This window comes from Castor canadensis, chromosome 19, assembly GCF_047511655.1.
Source record: "Castor canadensis chromosome 19, mCasCan1.hap1v2, whole genome shotgun sequence".
NCBI classification, from domain to species: domain Eukaryota; kingdom Metazoa; phylum Chordata; class Mammalia; order Rodentia; family Castoridae; genus Castor; species Castor canadensis.
Genome location: NC_133404.1, coordinates 43,900,381 through 43,918,087, shown reverse-complemented (window position 1 = coordinate 43,918,087; position 17,707 = coordinate 43,900,381). Strand labels below are relative to the sequence as shown.

The 17,707-nt window shown below is 45.6% G+C and overlaps 1 protein-coding gene across 1 annotated transcript in view; it reads right to left on the bottom strand.

Moving 5' to 3' along the window:
• The window catches only part of Adamtsl3 (ADAMTS like 3), a 252,154-nt gene that overhangs the window by 19,796 nt on the left and 214,651 nt on the right, over positions 1-17,707 (bottom strand). Inside the window, exon 23 of the mRNA XM_020176611.2 lies at positions 16,310-16,438. Within this exon, the coding sequence (XP_020032200.2) occupies positions 16,310-16,438 (129 nt within the window). The remainder of the gene's footprint in view (positions 1-16,309; positions 16,439-17,707) is intronic.

Here is a 17,707-nt window from a genome sequence, read left to right as displayed (position 1 = left end):
CTCTCCTCCCTCTCTTTCCCTCCCTCCCTCCCTTTCTCCTTCCTTCCTTCCTTCCTTCCCTCTCTCCCTCCCTCCTTCCTTCCTACCTCCCTCTCTTTTTTATCTTTCTTTTTTTGGCTGTACAGATATTTTATTCTTAAGCTTGCTCATTTCATTCACTTCATTTTAGGTGGAGTGTTTTATTTTCTGCTTCTGATAAAATTTTATTCCTGTGAATTTGCTTTATTCTTTCCAGTTCTTTATTCTGTTTTTATTCCTGCCTCTCTCAATTTATTTTAAAATTTCTCTTTGTGGGTGGATAACAATGGAAATATTGTGTACTCGTGTATGAAAATGGAAAAATGAGACCTGGTGAAACTGTTCCGGGAATGGGGTGGGGGGTAAAGGAGGATGATGGAGGGGGAATTCAACTATGAGATATTATAGGAACTTTGGTAAATGTCACAAGGTACCCCTAGTACAACAATAATAGAAAAATCCCCCTTTGTTTTTATCTCACCTTTCTTATTTTATGTGAACACAGGCTGACACTACCTAAAATCTGCCTTTTTGGATACCTCTCATGTACACCCGAGCATTAGATGACTTGTCATTTTTGCTGTGTAGCCAGAGCACTGTCAGTCAGAGCTCTCAGACGGCCAACATACTAGGTCAAGTGCTGTTGATATCAACTTATATACTTTATCATCATGTCAAATGGTTACATTGGAAAGGGCAAATCAGGCATTTGTATCTTTAACCTAAAGACCATCAAAGTGAATTTGTGATTTCTTAAAGGTCTCAGAAATTCCTTTTGTTCAGAAATGGTAAGAGGGATGCAGGGAAGTTCATGTTAAATTATCTTTTGGGATCCCTTTCAGCTCTAAAATATGTGTGAGATAAATTCACCCACTCACCCATCCACCCACCCACCCATCCATCTATCTGTCCTTCAATTTATCTACTCAGCTCACTTTTCTCATCTGCCCTCTCTGACCAGAACTCTTTACAGCATTATTGCTGCTTTCATCTCGGATATTCCAAGCAGATCGTGAGCACAGAGCCTGGCAAAGAGCAGACCTGAGAATATTTGCTGAGTACATAAGTGAGCCAACTAGGGGATGCATTACTGCAAGAAAACCATGTGCTATTCCAAAGTTACATCGGCGTAACTTTTTTGGTCATTTGAGCCAATATTCTTTTCCAAATAGTGAAAACAATAAATTGCTGACGATAAGGTTAAAATCCCAACAAATTCAGACAAAATTAGACATTCTGGAGTCTATGGTAATTTGGTGAAGAGTTGCACTAGTTAGGAAGGAAAAAACCTCCTTAAATATTTGAGGGAAAGAGTGCAAACCATTTCAGAAATACCTTCAAATACTTCACGTGTCTCCACCACATGCACACAACAGAGATGTGAAATTAAATTTTTATTTATTAATTAAAGGATATTCCTTTAAGTTATTATTGCTTAAGCAATTGAACATTTTAAAAAAGGATTTCATAAATTTGAAAGCATTTTACAAGGACTAAGCACAGGAGGGAGAGAACAAGAGCAAGAGAGGGAGTGAGAGAGGGAAAGAGCGAGGCCAAGGACAAGGACAAGATACATCATTAAAGGTGTGCCCCCAATAACCTGTGTCCTTCAGTCAGACCCATCTTATAAGGTCCCATTCAGCCATGAACTCATCAATGGCTTGAATGATGAGGTTAGCATCCTCACGATCCAAACCTTCAACACAGGAGCCTTTGGGGACATTTAAAATCCAAAACATAACAGGAACCCAGGCTGGCTCCTATTTCCTACAGAAGCATGAGCCTGGCACTGCCCAGTTCAGTAGCTCTGAAATGAAGAGCTGGGCTGTTGGTGAGGTCTCCATGAATGCTGAACTCTGGGACCCTTGTATTCCTCTCATCGGAATTAAAACCAAAACCCTAAAATCTCCCCAAAGTGACTTTTAAAAGGGGTCCACTTTAGTCATGAGTCACTTTAATTCCCTATTATTTCCTAGTTGCTTCCTATCCCTCACACCTTTCTGCCCATCACCAGGTACTGGGGACAATGTGAATAGTGCTCAGATCCTCCCCCTCCCAAGCTCCCAATCTTTTAAGTCATCAGGACTTCATCCATCCAGCTATTTCATACCATGTAACTCCAGCTATTTTCTGAAGAGGGCAAACCCGCTTTCTCCAGAACGTCTTGGAAGGTTTGGACACCTGCACAGTAGGGAGAGAAGAATTTGGAGCTCCCACTGCAGTGTAAGAGATGAGGTAATGAGAAGAGGACAGGGAGCGGGGACAGCCAGGCCTTTGCTGTGATCCTCAGATCTTTAGCCTTTCTTAATAGACTTGCCGCGGAAGCCAGGCAAGACCTGAGCTCTGTGTCCTGGGTGATGAAGGACAAAAGGGGACCAGACTGTCTATTCAGGAGCCAGAGGCAAGTGTAAGCCCCAGATTGGTGTCAGAAGTGAGCTCCAGAAGGTTCTGCAATGTCCAAACTCTGGCACTGACAGGGGTCAGAGACAATCACACTTGGACCTGAGTTTGCACAGTTGGTGACATTCTCTACATAGTAGGAGTTTCAGAAAGCAAAACCAAACATAGCAAGGAGAGACACAAGTCCCCAAAACTGAGGGAGGAAGCAGAGCTGGGGACTCAGCCCCCTGGAGCATGGACACACGGGTGAACATTTCCAAAGAGCTGAAAAGGCCTGAGGACACTGAGACACGGTTCCTCACACTACTGCTTTTTGTGGTCTTTCAGAATGACAAATGTTTGCTCTGCTGAAACAGCTATAAAATGTCAGAAATAGTTTAAACTTATTTATCTAACCTCAGAGACGGGCTATTTCCCACAAGATTTGCAGCTCTGAAATATTCCACAATGCTGAAATGGTTTTTGGAAGGCAAATGTTGTGGAAAAAGTTCAGATCTGGAGGGGCGGGAGACATGTGTTTCAGAAAGTCTGCACCTCGGGGGTGTCTTTAAAATCCTCGGTGTTTAAAAACAAATTTCCTTCATCCGTGAGAGGCCCATGAAATTTTCCACACGTTATGGAATCTTGGTCTATTCACACTGCTCTAAAACTTAGCTGGAGTTTATCTACATGTGTCTTATCCCTGGTCATCTGTTTGTCTCCCCCAGCTACTCCACACTCACAAGACGACATTCTGCATTTTCTCCTTCCCCACCTAATGAGAAATGAAAGCTTGAACTATGCTAGTCACCTCCAGGGATTCATGAAGAAATGGATAAAATAAAAAAAAAAGACAAATTGAACACGGCACAGGCAAACCACAAGGGGACTTGTCACTGATAAACGAAACAAACAAATAGGAGTTCACAGATTCCATGCCAGAGCAACTATGTTAAAGCAGCCAGAATATTCTCAAAGCCAGGGCCAGGCTGCACGGCAGAGGGAGCATCCTAAGAAACACCCGTCTCCCCAGTGAACCGCACACCCTCTTGTTCTCCTTGACACCGTGTTCTCTGTGCTTCTGGGATATGAATGCTGCCCTATTGAGAAGTCCCGTGGCTCTCACCACGTGCAGACTCATCCTGGAGAGATGTCCTTTCTCTGCCCTAGCAAAATGATGGTAGCAGGTTGGTGTGGTCAGTTCCCAAGCAATTTGATTTGGGGATTTACAAGTCTGGGGTCCAGCATTCATAATAAAAAGCTTTTCCTCAGAGCCTCTCAAGATCCTTCTTCTCACATGGGGGGAGGTGTCCTCAAGTTCTCGTCCTGTCGTGGTCATCCCTGACCTCTCAGGTCCACTGGCTTCTGCTTTGCCCGGAGCTGGGCAGCTCTCCCTAACTCTGCGATCACCTCCCATGAGCGGATGGGTAGATATTGTCTTCCCGGTCTAATTTACAGGGTAGAAAGTGCCCATGACAATTATTCCATTTATTATCTCAAAACTAAAGATGTCCAGTGGTTCCCTGAGAAATAAGATTCAAAGTGAAGAGCTGGTTCAAGTCAGGCATGGTGGCACATGCCGGAACTGTCGAGGTGTACGCCACTCACCCACCGAGGCCAGGGGAGAGCCAATGGTGCAAAGAGCGTCAGCTCTCCCCAGCTCTTCCTGACAACGGTGACCCTGGAAACCCATCAATTCAGCACTGGACAGAAACACCCAAAGAGCCATTATTCACTCCCTAACAGCTGCATTAAAGATAGTGCTTCTCTGCATGTCATCCACCATGACCTTGACCTTGACCTTGAAAGAAAGGGGAAGAGAGGGGAGGGAAACCAAATCCTGTGGAACCAAGATGGGCTGCTGGTGCCCTGGGGTGGCATCTCAAGGCTGTGCTAAGTCCCCAGGGCGCCTCCTCCTCCTCTCTTCTTCCTCCTCCTCCTCCCCTCCTCCTCTTCTTCTTCTCCTCTTCCTCCTCTTCTTCTCTTCTCCTTCTTCCTCTTCCTCCTCCTCCTCCCCTCCTCCTCTTTTTCTTCTCCTCTTCCTCCTCTTCTTCTCTTCTCCTTCTTCCTCTTCCTCCTCCTCCTCTCCTCCTCCTCTTCTTCTCTTACTCCTTCTCTTCTTCTGCTCTTCTCCTTCTTCCTCTTCCTCCTCCTCCTCTTCTTCCTCTTCCTCCTCTTCTCCTTTTCCTCTTTCTCCTCCTCTTCTTTTTTCAGGCACTGGCTCTTGTCCTTCCTAGTCACTCACTCACTATGGCTGAGAGGTTTTTCCTCCTCAGAAACAGTTTTCAAACTGTGGCCCTGAGGCTCCCAGGCTCTCCTCCAGCTCCACGCCCTCCCCACGCCAGGCTGAGCAGACCGTTATTGGTCTGATCTCTCCACTGGGATTATTTGCGTCTCCCCTTTACTGCAGAGGAAATTCCTACTCAGTCTTAAAGACTGAGCTGAAGATCACTTCCTTGACCTTCTCGGACATCAGTGGTGCTTCCTCCTGGGGGAGCAGCACTCAACAAACCTGATTCTACCTTCAGAAAGAGCCCAGGGCACAGGTCAGGGCTCTGCCATATAGCCAGCTTCTACTTGTCTCCTAGTGACCCACTGGGTCCTGAGAGACGGCCTCTCTTTTCGAGGTCAGATTTCAGATCATGGGGTCTAACTTTAGCCCCATTCCCTGGCTAAAGCAGTGTCCTTGACCTTGGCTACAGGTTGGGATCTTCCAGGGGCTTTAAAATAATCCTGATCCTCAGGCCATCCTGCAGATGAATTAAATCCGAATCTCTCAGATCAGGGGCAGGGTGTAGGGTATATGTGGGATGTGGTGTTGTCTAAACCTGAATCAGCACTATCCATGTAATAAAATAAACGTGGTGTACTCTTTCAGCCACGACAATGAGCCAGGCTATCCATCCATCTATCCATCCATCTATCTATCTATCTATCATCTATCTATTTATCTATCTAGATAATAGGGAGAGAAGAAACCTGCCATGGGACTCCACCCTCCTCAGCAAAAAGGTCACCCCATGCTGAATTCCTCCTTGTCCCTGCCCGGTACCGGCACTCAGTAGCAAACTCCTTTTTTATTATAAATTCCTCTGAAGTTTTAAGTTCCCGAAAGACAAGCGAGTCTCTCGGCCGTTCAGATGGAAATGGTGCATGGCCAGTACACAAAGATCTGTCTTCAGTCTGACCTCTCAGGTAAGGTCCTCTACTTCAGATCTCGTGAATATCGGTTACTCTCACACATAAAACCAATCAAATTAAGTCTTTAATCTCCAATTAAACACTTGGAAATCAGGTAGGCACACGAACAGAGTAAGACCTTGCCAATCAAAACTGGCAATCACACTAGTCCCTCCTGCAAAGACGCCCAGGTTTTTTCTCTCACTGTTTGTCCTTACAACTTTCAAATTGCCCTTTGAACAAAGATGAGTGCTTCTCTGCCACCTGGCCAGAGCCCACCATTCTTTCTTTTGTGGTGTCTAAACTTTCCTTTTTCTGTCAGTAAAACTTTGCTTCTGCTTTGCAGTCTGTGTGTCTATCCAGTTCTCTGTTCAAGGACACAAGGACCTGAGATCTTCTCCACCAGGGTCTCCTGAGACCATCCACTGGTGACAAAAGTGCATGGGTTTGAATCGTCAAATAATTGACAGGAGTGATAGGTAAGTTGAGCTGTGATTCATGTCTACTGCACCAGTAAGGTCCCAGATAACTTCCTTTTTGTGCGATACTGGGACTTGAACTCAGGGCCTACACCTTGAGCCACTCCACCAGCCCTTTTTTTGTGATTTTTTTTTTCAAGATAGGGTGTCATGGACTATTTCCTCAGGCTGGCTTTGAACTGTGATCCTCCTGATTTCTGCCTCCTGAGTAGCTGGGATTATAGGCGTGAGTCACCTGCGCTCATCCAGATCTCTTTCTTAAATTTACTCAGAGCCCGAATGTGTTTTTGTGCCTGAGGTTGAATTCCAGCACAACTTCCCCCACTCAGTCCCCAGCGTGGGTTCCCGTGAGCCCCTCCCTTGCTGTGAGGGCACTGCTGGGGCAGAGCCAAGGGAGTGAGCTAATGGGTCACTTGAGGGCTTTTGGTGGCTCCCTGTGTTGTCTGCAGCAGATACTGCTCTGGCTTCCACAGCGGTCCGGCAGCACAGAGAAGCAGAGGCCTGGAGAGCAGAAAGCAAAAGGTCTTTCTCATCGGCACAGATTTGACTTGTTGGAAGCACTTGCAACCCCTTGCTTTACTGCCTGGTAAGAAAGTCTCTGATGCTGATGAATGACCTCAAATAGGTCTGGGAAGACTGGAGCTCTCTGCCCCAACAACACAAGAACCAACAGAACACAGGCCAGCCAGGAGGTGCCTCTCAGAGCAACTCATTTCTGTAGAAGCTCAGGCCTTAGAAGGCCACCAGGAAGACCATCAGCCCAAGAGCAAAGACGAGGGTGCCAGCTCCTGCTTGCTGGACTGTGCAGGCGTGTAAGGGTACCATCTAGCAGGCTCACTCATCTAACAGGACCCAGCCAGAGACATTTTATAAGTGTTCAATTTTATGTGGGGACTAGGTCAGGTGTGATGGCTTATACCTGTAATCCCAGCAATGCAGGAGGCCCAGATGAGGAGGATTGTGGTCCAAGGCTAGTCTGGGCAAAAAAGTGAGAGACCCTATCTGAAAATCAAATAAAGCGAAAAAGGGCTGGAGGTGTGACTTCGGTCCTGCCTGCAGTCCCTGCCTGGCTAGTGCGAGGCCCTGAGTTCAAATCTCAGCACTACAAAATGAATAAATAAATCAGGTAGGTTAAATGAATCTTCATATCAGAAATATGGGGTGAAAGTGACTTGAAGCCTGAAATAAGATCCCATTAAGCACAGTTTACAGATTAGTTTGGTGGCAGGAATCTGTCATGGTCACAGGCCCTACAGCAATGTTCCAGCTGGTGGCTTTCAAGCATCATTAGTAGCAAGAATAATTCTTCAACTTTTAATTGTTTTTGGCGTACAGAGTTCAAGGTAAAACACTGGGTCTCAGTTGAACCGTATGTTGAGGTAAGGGAACAGGTGGGGCTGAAGATGGGGGACCTTGACAGGATTCCATCAAGTGGTAGAGCACCAGCCTAGCAAGCCTGAGGCCCTGAGTTCAAACCCCAGAGCCACCAAAAAAAAAAAAAAAACTGTCTCAAAATCTTATGTTGAGGAAATCATTGGTTTAACCACTGGTCTAATGATGGTGCTTGGAAAAAGATGCATGGCTTTTGGAGGACAAGGGATGACGGACTGGCACCACCATATGGACTGGCACCATAAACACAGAAAGGGCCTCGTGGCATGGTTCTTTGGCCAAAGGGATTTGTGACTTAAAAAATCTTTGCGAGCTATTGCCATCAAATCCCACCCTCTATAATATAATGTAAGGAATGGCAGATGGGGAATAATTGGTGGAGTGACGAGGCCGGGTTCAGGAATTACCCAGCAACCTGCTGCTCCAGGGGTATTTTCTTAAGACTCTTTCCTGGAAGGGGCGTTGTGAAGCCCAGCAAAGAGAAGAATTTGGCTACACATCAGCATTTTTAGAGATATTCGATAGCATCTAACCCTGCAAATACAAAAGAACGTCGTTAAGAAAATCCTTCACATCTTATAATCTGTGTTTTCTGAAGCTGACCACCATCCCGTCTACCCTGCCTGCAGGTAGCACCAAGCCCCCGGCTTCAACCCAGTGAGATCCACGTTCCTTACCATCGGTCCTCACACCGAGGATGGTGAATTATTTAACTTCTTATCCACGGGCAGCTTAAAAATGACAGAGCTGTGGGGCTTACACCTGCGCCATGGGAGGTTTAGACTTTCTGGAAGGCAGCTTGGCAATCACGCATTTAGACATTTAATGTCCTATGAAGTCGAGAATACTGACTGTCCTCTGACTAGTCACCCCAGGCCCGTTCAGCTGTCCTTTAAAAGACAGTGCCAATGACACGAGGTGTTACACGCACAAAAGTGTTTCCTCTACTGCTACCTGGGGTTTCAAAAAAGTGTGACCAGCGTAAGTTTTCAAAGTGAAGAGGATGGATTGATTGTCTTCCATCCACACCATCACACAGCCGTGCAGTCACGAGTAACATTTATGATTATTTAATGACATGGGAGGATTTCATGAAGTGAAAAGCAGGAGAGGGCCAGAGAGCGCAACGAAAGGGAAATAGCAGCTGTGTCTTTGTGATGGGATCACAGGAATCTTTGGCCTCATAGTTACTATGCTTTCAACATGGAGATGAGGCCCCATGAACTATGTGCCTGGGGTTGACCTCAAACTGCAATCCTCCCAACCTCAGCCTCCCAAGTAGCTAGGCATGCACCGTCACCTGGCTAGTCCTGTGGCTTTAAGATAATTCATATAATTAGTAGAGCAAATCTTACCCTTCTTAAAATTCTTCAAAAACGTTGCTATAGCTATTGATGATATCTAGAAGCTTCTGAGTAGAGTTTTTTGGATCTTTCAAGGTATAGGATCATATCATCTGCAAATAGGGATATCTTGACAGTTTCTTTACCTATTTGTATTCCTTTTATTCCTTCTTCTTGCTTAATTGCTCTGGCTAGGAGTTCCAGTACTAATTTGAATAGGAGTGGGGATAGTGGGCACCCTTGTCTCGTTCCTGATTTTAGAGGTAATGGTTTCACTTTTTCACTATTAAGTATAATGCTGGCTGTAGGTTTGTCATGTATAGCTTTTATAATGTTGAGGTACTTTCCTTCTATTCCTAGTCTTCTTAGAGCAACTAAGAGATAGCATAGATAAATGGGACCTCATAAAACTAAAAAGCTTCTGCACAACAAAAGAAATGGTCTCTAAACTGAAGAGAACACCCACAGAGTGGGAGAAAATATTTGCCAATTATACATCAGACAAAGGACTGATAACCAGAATACACAGGGAACTTAAAAAACTAAATTCTCCCAAAACTAATGAACCAATAAAGAAATGGGCAAGTGAACTAAACAGAAATTTCTCAAAAGAAGAAACTCAAATGGCCAAAAATCACATGAAAAAATGCTCACCATCTCTAGCAATAAAGAAAATGCAAATTAAAACCACACTAAGATTCCACCTCACCCCTGTTAGAATAGCTATCATCAGCAACACCACCAACAACAGGTGTTGGCGAGGATGCGGGGAAAAAGGAACCCTCTTACACTGTTGGTGGGAATGTAAACTAGAACAACCACTCTGGAAAAAAATTTGGAGGCTACTTAAAAAGCTGGACATTGATCTACCATTTGATCCAGCAATACCACTCTTGGGGATATACCCAAAAGACTGTTACTCCAGAGGCACCTGCACATCCATGTTTATTGCGGCACTATTCACAACAGCCAAGTTATGGAAACAGCCAAGATGCCCCAGCACTGACGAATGGATTAAGAAAATGTGGTATCTATACACAATGGAATTTTATGCAGCCATGAAGAAGAACGAAATGTTATCATTCGCTGGTAAATGGATGGAATTGGAGAACATCACTCTGAGTGAGGTTAGCCTGGCTCAAAAGACCAAAAATCGTATGTTCTCCCTCATATGTGGACATTAGATCAAGGGCAAACACAACAAGGGGATTGGACTATGAGCACAGGATAAAAGCGAGAGCACACAAGGGAGGGATGAGGATAGGTAAGACACCTAAAAAACTAGCTAGCATTTGTTGCCCTCAACGCAGAGAAACTAAAGCAGATACCTTAAAAGCAACTGAGGCCAATAGGAGAAGGGGACCAGGAACTAGAGAAAAGGTGAGATCAAAAAGAATTAACCTAGAAGGTAACACCCACGCACAGGAAATCAATGTGAGTCAATGCCCTGTATAGCTATCCTTATCTCAACCAGCAAAACCCTTGTTCCTTCCTATTATTGCTTATACTCTCTCTACAACAAAATTAGAGACAGGGGCAAAATAATTTCTGCCGGGTATCGAGGGGTAAGGGGAGTAAGGAAGGGAGTGGGGGGGAGGGGGAGGAAGGAGGGAGACATGATCCAAACATTGTATGCACATATGAATAAAAAATTCTTCAAAAACGTTTGGGATATTATTGATCCTCACCCTTTCATACTAATGAAAGGACCACTTTGTTAAGGTCAAGCAATCTCCACAGCTTTTTTCTCTTTAAGTTGGAATCACCTTGAATTTGTAGACTCAAAACTTGGTATATTTTCTTAGATTTTCAATGTAAATAATAATAACTTTCAACGAGAACATTTCCTAGTGATGACGCCTCCATTCCCTTTAAAATTTGTCCTATTCTGTTGGCTCGTGCATTTAAAGCGGCAAGGAAGGGATGTTTTCTGATTTCTCCTGATGGTCACAGGAGGGTTGCAAAGTGCGCACTCCAGCGAGGTCAGTCATAACGGTGGGCACTTTCTCCTTTAAGGATCTAATCTAGCTTCCGTCTTTCACACGTGGACTTTGCTTTTCCCAGCACTGTTTGTCGAAGAGTCTGACATTTCTCCAATATAAGTTTTTGGCTCTATTTTCAAAGAACAGTGACTGTGGCTGTGTGGGCTTATTTCTGGGTCTTCTGATCCATTGGTCTTCATGTCGTTTTGGGGCCAGTACCACACTGTTTTTGTTACTATGGGTCTGTAGTAGAGTTTGAAGTCTGGGATTGTGATACCTCCAGCATTGCTCTTTTTTGCTCAGGATTGCCTTGGTTATTTGGGGCATTTTGTGTTTTAGGATTGATTTCTCTATTTCTCTAAAGAGCGGCATTGGGATTTTTATGGGGATGGCACTGGACCTGCAGATTACTCTCAGTAGGATAGCCATTTCCACAACATGAACTCTGCCAATCCTGGACGTGGGATCATCCATGTCCAGGATATTTGATTTGAAATATTTGATTTCTTTCTGCACGGTTTTATGGTCTGTTGTAGAGGGCTTTAACCTCCTTAGTTCACTAGGTATTTGTTTGAGGTTCCTGTGAATGGACTGTTTTCCTGATTTCTTTCTCAGCCTGTTTGTTGTTGGAATATGGGAACGCTGCTGATTTTTGTGTGTTGATTTTGTCCCCTACATTGCTAGGCGTGTTTACCAGATCTAAGAGATGTCGTCAGCACATAGGGATAGTTTGACTTCCGCCTTTCCTGTTCGTATCCCTTTCATTTCTCTTGCCTTATTGCTCTGGTGTTATATTGCTAGGAGTGGGGAGAGTGGACACCCTGTCTTGTCCTGAGATTAGAGTGGGTGGCTCCAGTTTTTCCCGGTTAGCTGTTAGATGTTGGCGGCAGGTTTAACACATATAGCCTTTACCACACTGAGGTCCGGCCCTTCTGTTCCTAGTTTACCCAGGGCTTCTATCATGAAGGGATGTTGAGTGTTTGTCAAAGGCTTTTTCTGCATCTTTTCAGATAATTACACAATTTTATCCTTTATTCTCTGGATGTGAATATTACATTTATTGATTTGCATATGTTGGACCATCCTTATGGTATATGATCTTATATACATATTTTTTTGGCAGTACTAGGGTTTGAACTAAGGGCCTCACACACACTAGGAAGGCACTGTACCACTTGAGCTACACCCCAGCTCTTTTTGCTTTAGTTATTTTTCAGATTGGGTCTCCTGGTTTTGCCCAGGGCTGGCCTCAGACCATGACCTATGCCACCACAAGTCAGAGTAAGAATGATTGCTTCCACTGCTGGTTTGCCACGAGGTTTTAACATCATTTTCTGTTGAAGTCTGTCAAAAGCTTTTTTCCACATCTATTAACGTGGCCATGAATTTTATCTCTTTAAATCTCCATGGACAGACTCCCCTCCCACTCCAAATCCCTTTTCAAAAGACTTGGTGTCTCACCTGCTGGTGTCTGCAGGTGTTAATGCCAGCAGGTCACTCATGAATGTGTTCCCCCCACCACAGAGGCCCACACCCAGGGGCTGACAGAGGCAGGTGTAGGAAGAGGTGGTCACCGTGTCACAGCTTTGCTTCAAAGCTCTCCTGGGCTCAGCATGCTTGGTGGGCCTGTACCGGGGTCCCCCTTGGCCGTGAGTCTCGCTTCCTTCCGTCCTTCCTTCCACATAGGAAACATCATGCATGCTAGACGCCACCTCAGTAGCCGCCTTCAGATGTCTACCTGAGACAAAACACCTTGAAAATACCCATTACACATTCTTGGGAGAATTCTCCTTACTGATATGCATGGCTGGACTGAGTTTGGCCATAGTGGAACCTAATTTATTTGCCTCTGCATTCATTGTGAGTGCATCTTCCATGCACCAGTTGCCTGGTGGGATGTCAGGTGTCATCCACAGTTGTGGAACTTTCTTCTGAGCAGAAGGATATGTCATGTTTTATAATCAGCATTTTAAGTTGTTTGCTCTTTAGTTTTCATTTCAAATCACCTTTTCCAGATGGTCCTTCTCTGCTCTGAGGAGCATGGTCCAGCATATTGTATGTGTGAGCCATGTCCTACGTGGGGGCCAGGGCACTGGTAGCTTTACCATTCCTATCCTTTTGTGAAAAACCATCCTCCTGGCTCAAACTCATTCTGAGGAAGGCTTTCAGGTGCCGTGTGAGTTTCCCCGGGCATTTCAGGTTAGACCCCCTCTCTCTCAACCCATTACCATCTTTTGTGGTTATACATTTCTCGCCAATTGTAAAACCTTAGCAGTCCAGAGCTGCAGCTGTAAGATAGGAGGCCATGGGAAACTCCACCCTGGATCACCGCTCAGGTAAACGCAACCTTATACGTGTAATTAAAATGCCGAGGTCAGCATAGATGCATGCACAGTGTCCCTGTTGTATGACAGGACCTTATCAATCAAATCTGTCAATCAATCACCCTAGCCCATCCTGGGATGACACCCAGAGTTTTTCCTGGCCATTTGCCCTTGCTATTTATAAAAACTCTTTGAAACAAAGATTGGCCTTTTTCCTCTTCTTCTATTCCAGCTGGACCCCAGGCCACCATTGCTTTTGCCAGTGCCTTCTCCTCACCTTTAACCAACTTTACTGTCTCCCTCAATACAGTTCTGTGTCCTGCCTGGACTCTTCCCAGGTCCCAGAGGCCCCCACCTGGAAACAGTTCCAATCTGAGGGCCCAAGAGGGCGTCTTAGAGACCAAGGAGGAGCTGAAGAACCTGACACAACAGAACCGTGACAGCAAGGACAACCACCAGCGCCATCGCTCGGGAGCTTTAGGAATATGATAAACAGAACAGACACAGAACGGAAAATTACAGGATAAAGAACACTTGCACTCAGCACTAAAATTCAACCCGCAGCTCTTGTTGGCCATTTTTCTCACAGAAACATCCTTTTCCTGCCAGAAGGTGGCAGTAGGGTGCAGTTCACCCACCCTCCCATCCACCCACCCACAGTTTAGAAAATTTTAACAAAAAAAGCCAAATGACCCTTGCAGCTTAGAGCTGTTGCCCTTCACAAATACACAGAGTTTAATGCCATTATGAGAACCATCTCTCAGAGTGACTACAGACCGTCACTACCGATACCTACACCCCATGGGTTGTAGGAAACCAGAAGCCATGGAAGTTCTGGATCTGCAATACTTTGTGGAAAATATTGTAAGAGCAACTGGAAATACATACCGCTGATTTCCAGAAATCCCAATTTCCAACATGAAAATGTAATTTGGAGGCAGTACCTGGTTTTGGGAATTACGTTATAATGTACTCACCCATAAAACAAAGGGCTGGATTAAAGGATGACCAAAGTCCCTTCTTCTACGAGATAGTGTATTTCCTGTTTCAGAAATGAGGAAAGATGCACACGACTTAACCTACGGGTGTGCATGGCTGGTAACAGAGCTATCTGTAAATCCCGAGTGTCCGACCCTTCGCTAACTTCACCAACTGTCTTTGAAAAGATGGATCTCCATGGAAAGTTATGCTGGCTATGGTGCCTGGCTGTAAGAAACCACTAAGTTCACTACAGTTTGTTTAAAATGGCACAAAACTCAAAACGACTGTGGTACCACCAGAGGTGAGTTTATTTGAAAAGAACTCCTGATGACTTCCAACCTCTGAGTCCAGAGGGGATGAGGATTGCCAGGTGAGGGAAGACCAGATCGCGTGATTCCCAAGAAGAGCTGAAGGGGCGGGGGGGAGGGGAGATGAATGCCCTCTACCCTAAGTTTTATGGAGGGGGAAGAGGAGGAGGAGGAGATGGAGAAGGAGGGAAAAAAAGAGGAGGAGATGGAGGAATATGAGGAGGAAGAGAAGGAGAAGGAGGGGATGGAGGAGGAGATGGAAGAGATGGAGGAAGAGGAGGAAGAGATGGAGGAGGAGGAGGAGATGAAGGGGATGGAGGAGGAGAAGATGGAGGAGGAGGAGCTAGAGGAGGAGGAGGAGATGGGGGAGGAGGAAGAGATGGAGGAGGAGGAGGAGATGGAGGAGGAGGAAGAGATGGGGGAGGAGGAAGAGATGGGAGAGGAGGAAGAGATGGGGGAGGAGGAGACAGGCCTTGCAAGACTGACAAGCCACTGGGGAAGAAGGAAACTTAGAAGTAGTACTGAAAGCTGAGGTTTCTCTAACAGAAGTTAGATCTCTTTTTCAGAGTCCCTCAGATAGAGAGCTCCAGAAATTGAAGACATTTGTGGCTTGGCATCCACAAAGCTCCATTCTGCTTTTCTCTTTGCCCTGGCCGGTTCCGTAATGGGAGGTGTATTTTGCCAGAAAAATTCACATATTTGTGGGTGGAGTCAGTTGGGAGGCTGAAGAGATTTGTCAAAAGTCTGTATAGGCCAAACACTGCAGGGACTTCCAGAGGGTGAAAAATAATATCTCCGAGGTTAGCCAATTTCCACTGTTTTGAGAGCCAAAGATGCAGCTCTGGAAAGGCAATTGATCAATCCCAGGGAGGGAGAGCTACAAGTGGCCAGTGTGGATTTCTTCATGACCTGCATCTTCTCTGTGTCACCATGCACAGCAGCAAAGGCTATCAGGGTCACAGCCCCACCTAACGTGGCTGCAAGCACAAGCATCTGATTAGAAGTTGAGGGTTTAGGAAAAACAGTTGTCCAGAGGGTAAGGTTGATATTAAAATTCACATTAACATTGTAGGTCTCAATTTAGAGTTCATAAGTGTCTGCATGGAACGAATAAAAAACTATTTGCATAGCACCATCACCTCCAAACATGTGTACATGTGCACAGAAGCTAACGTTTGCCCACCGTTTGGGGATGCATGGGCCCAGGTAAAGACTTAAGAATCTGTGCCCTAAAGAAACAGGAGAATTATTATTAAACAGAAGCATTATTTCCATTAAAGAATGACTGAGCTTGAAGGGTTGGGGATGTAGCTCAGGGGTATTTTGCTTGCCTAGACACACAAAGCCCTGGGTTCAATCCCCAGCACTGAAAAAATAAAAAGTGAGTCTGTTAGAAAGAAGGTTTGCCTGCAGTTGTAAACACAGCAGAAAAACCCACAGAAACACAAGCTGCTGGTGCCCACCCATGGACAGTCCAGTCAGAGTCTGGCAGGGGACACTGATGTTCCTGCTCCCAGACCCAGCTTTGCCAAGCACGGCCTTTGTCTTGGTGGAAGAGACATCTAACAGTTTCCAACAAGTCCCCTCTCTCAGACCCTGTGTTCACCAAGAAACCATGTGACTGAAAGCTGTGCTCTCCTGCAGACCTGCCTACAGGCCAGAGTGATCTGGTCTTGCCGATAGGAACACTGCGGTTGCAGTCACAGTCCACACAGGAGACACGTAAACCTGCACTCTGTTTCACACGCTGGTCTTATAGTAAGCTGGTATGAGCTCATACTTGGGAGTTAGCTCCACTATCAGTGCACTGAAAATCAAACTTTTGAGCCTACCAGGCTGATGTCTGGAGCACTGAAATGTCAGCTGTCATCCCTGGCAGCTGGCTAGCTGTGCACCCTCTCCACTGGCAATGGCTATGCTTACCTTTTACAGGACATCGGATTGTCACATTTGCTCCACAGGCTGCCTCCACAACACCTCCCACCACGACCGACAGGTGGTTGTTCTCTGGTTTGGTGATATTTCTTTCATTAGACAAGATGACAGGTGCCTCTTAATTCAAAGGGAACAGGAAACCGTGTTAGTTCTGGACTCTAAGCTGTTTGGTAAACTGTGCTGCACTTGATGAGTTTTGTTGATCTCTCTGAGATCAGGATAGAGTGCTTTTCTCTCTGCGTCCCTGAGAATGCCCAACGGGGGCTTCAACACATAGCTACAGGTGCTCAGCAGATGGGTGGAAGGATGGGTGGGTGAATGGATGGATGGATGGATAGGTGGGTGGGTGGATGGATGGATGAGTGGATGGATGGATGGATGAGTAGATGGGTGGGTGGATGGATGGATGGATTAATGGATGGATAGGTAGGTAGGTGGGTGGGTGGATGGATAAGTGGATGAATGGATGGGTGGATGGATGGGTAGGTAGATGGGTAAACTGTAATAATTGTATATAAATTATGAGGATATTTTGGTTTTATAACCAAAATTGTGGATAATTCCCCTTCAAATATTTGAAAAAGAAGGAATTCAGTTCAGAAGATGCAAAGAAGGCACAGAGAGCAGGAATAATGTCTCTGCCATGCAGCCTCAGGTAAGCTGAAGCACAGCCCAAACACACCAGGGCTTGGGACCACCTGGAATTTTCTGGAAGAAGGGATGTGGGGTGTTGGGGAGGGGGCCACTGGTAGAGACAGGGCAGAAGGTCCTGATTCATCCCCTTGTCCCCTGGCCTCTGGGAACCCTCTCACATTGAGATAAGAATAAGACAAAGTTCTATTCAGTTAAAGTGTTTCCCAAGTGTCCACTCTATGGTCTGCTCCAGGGTAACAAGATCAGAGGTGCTCCCATCTTGGAAATTCAAATTTAGCATTTTAACTAACGTGAAACAAACACCTGCATAAAACTTGCATGAAAATAACATAATAAAAACCAGGTTACAAAGCGTCAAGGACTTGTGATTCCTTGGATTCTGCTGGCTAGTTAGAAGATCAGTTCATCAACTCATTCAGGAAAAATGCTTTGGCACCTGTGAGATGCACCTATGTCCGTGTGCGATGGACAAGGGGAATCAGAGGAGGAAAACACACTCATGCCCGGGCTGGTGGGCGACACCTTCACGGCACAGGGGGTTGGGGGTTGCCCAGGGAGCATGAGGGGAAAGAGAAGGCTTCACCCCACACAGGGCATTTGACAGAGCTCTAGGGTTGCACTGCTGCAACGGCTGGTTTTCCTGCTCCAACACTGATGTGTAGCTCCTGTGGGGACAGGTGACACTTCTTTAACCTGTTTCATCACCCACGCACAGCTAATACATGAGGAAAT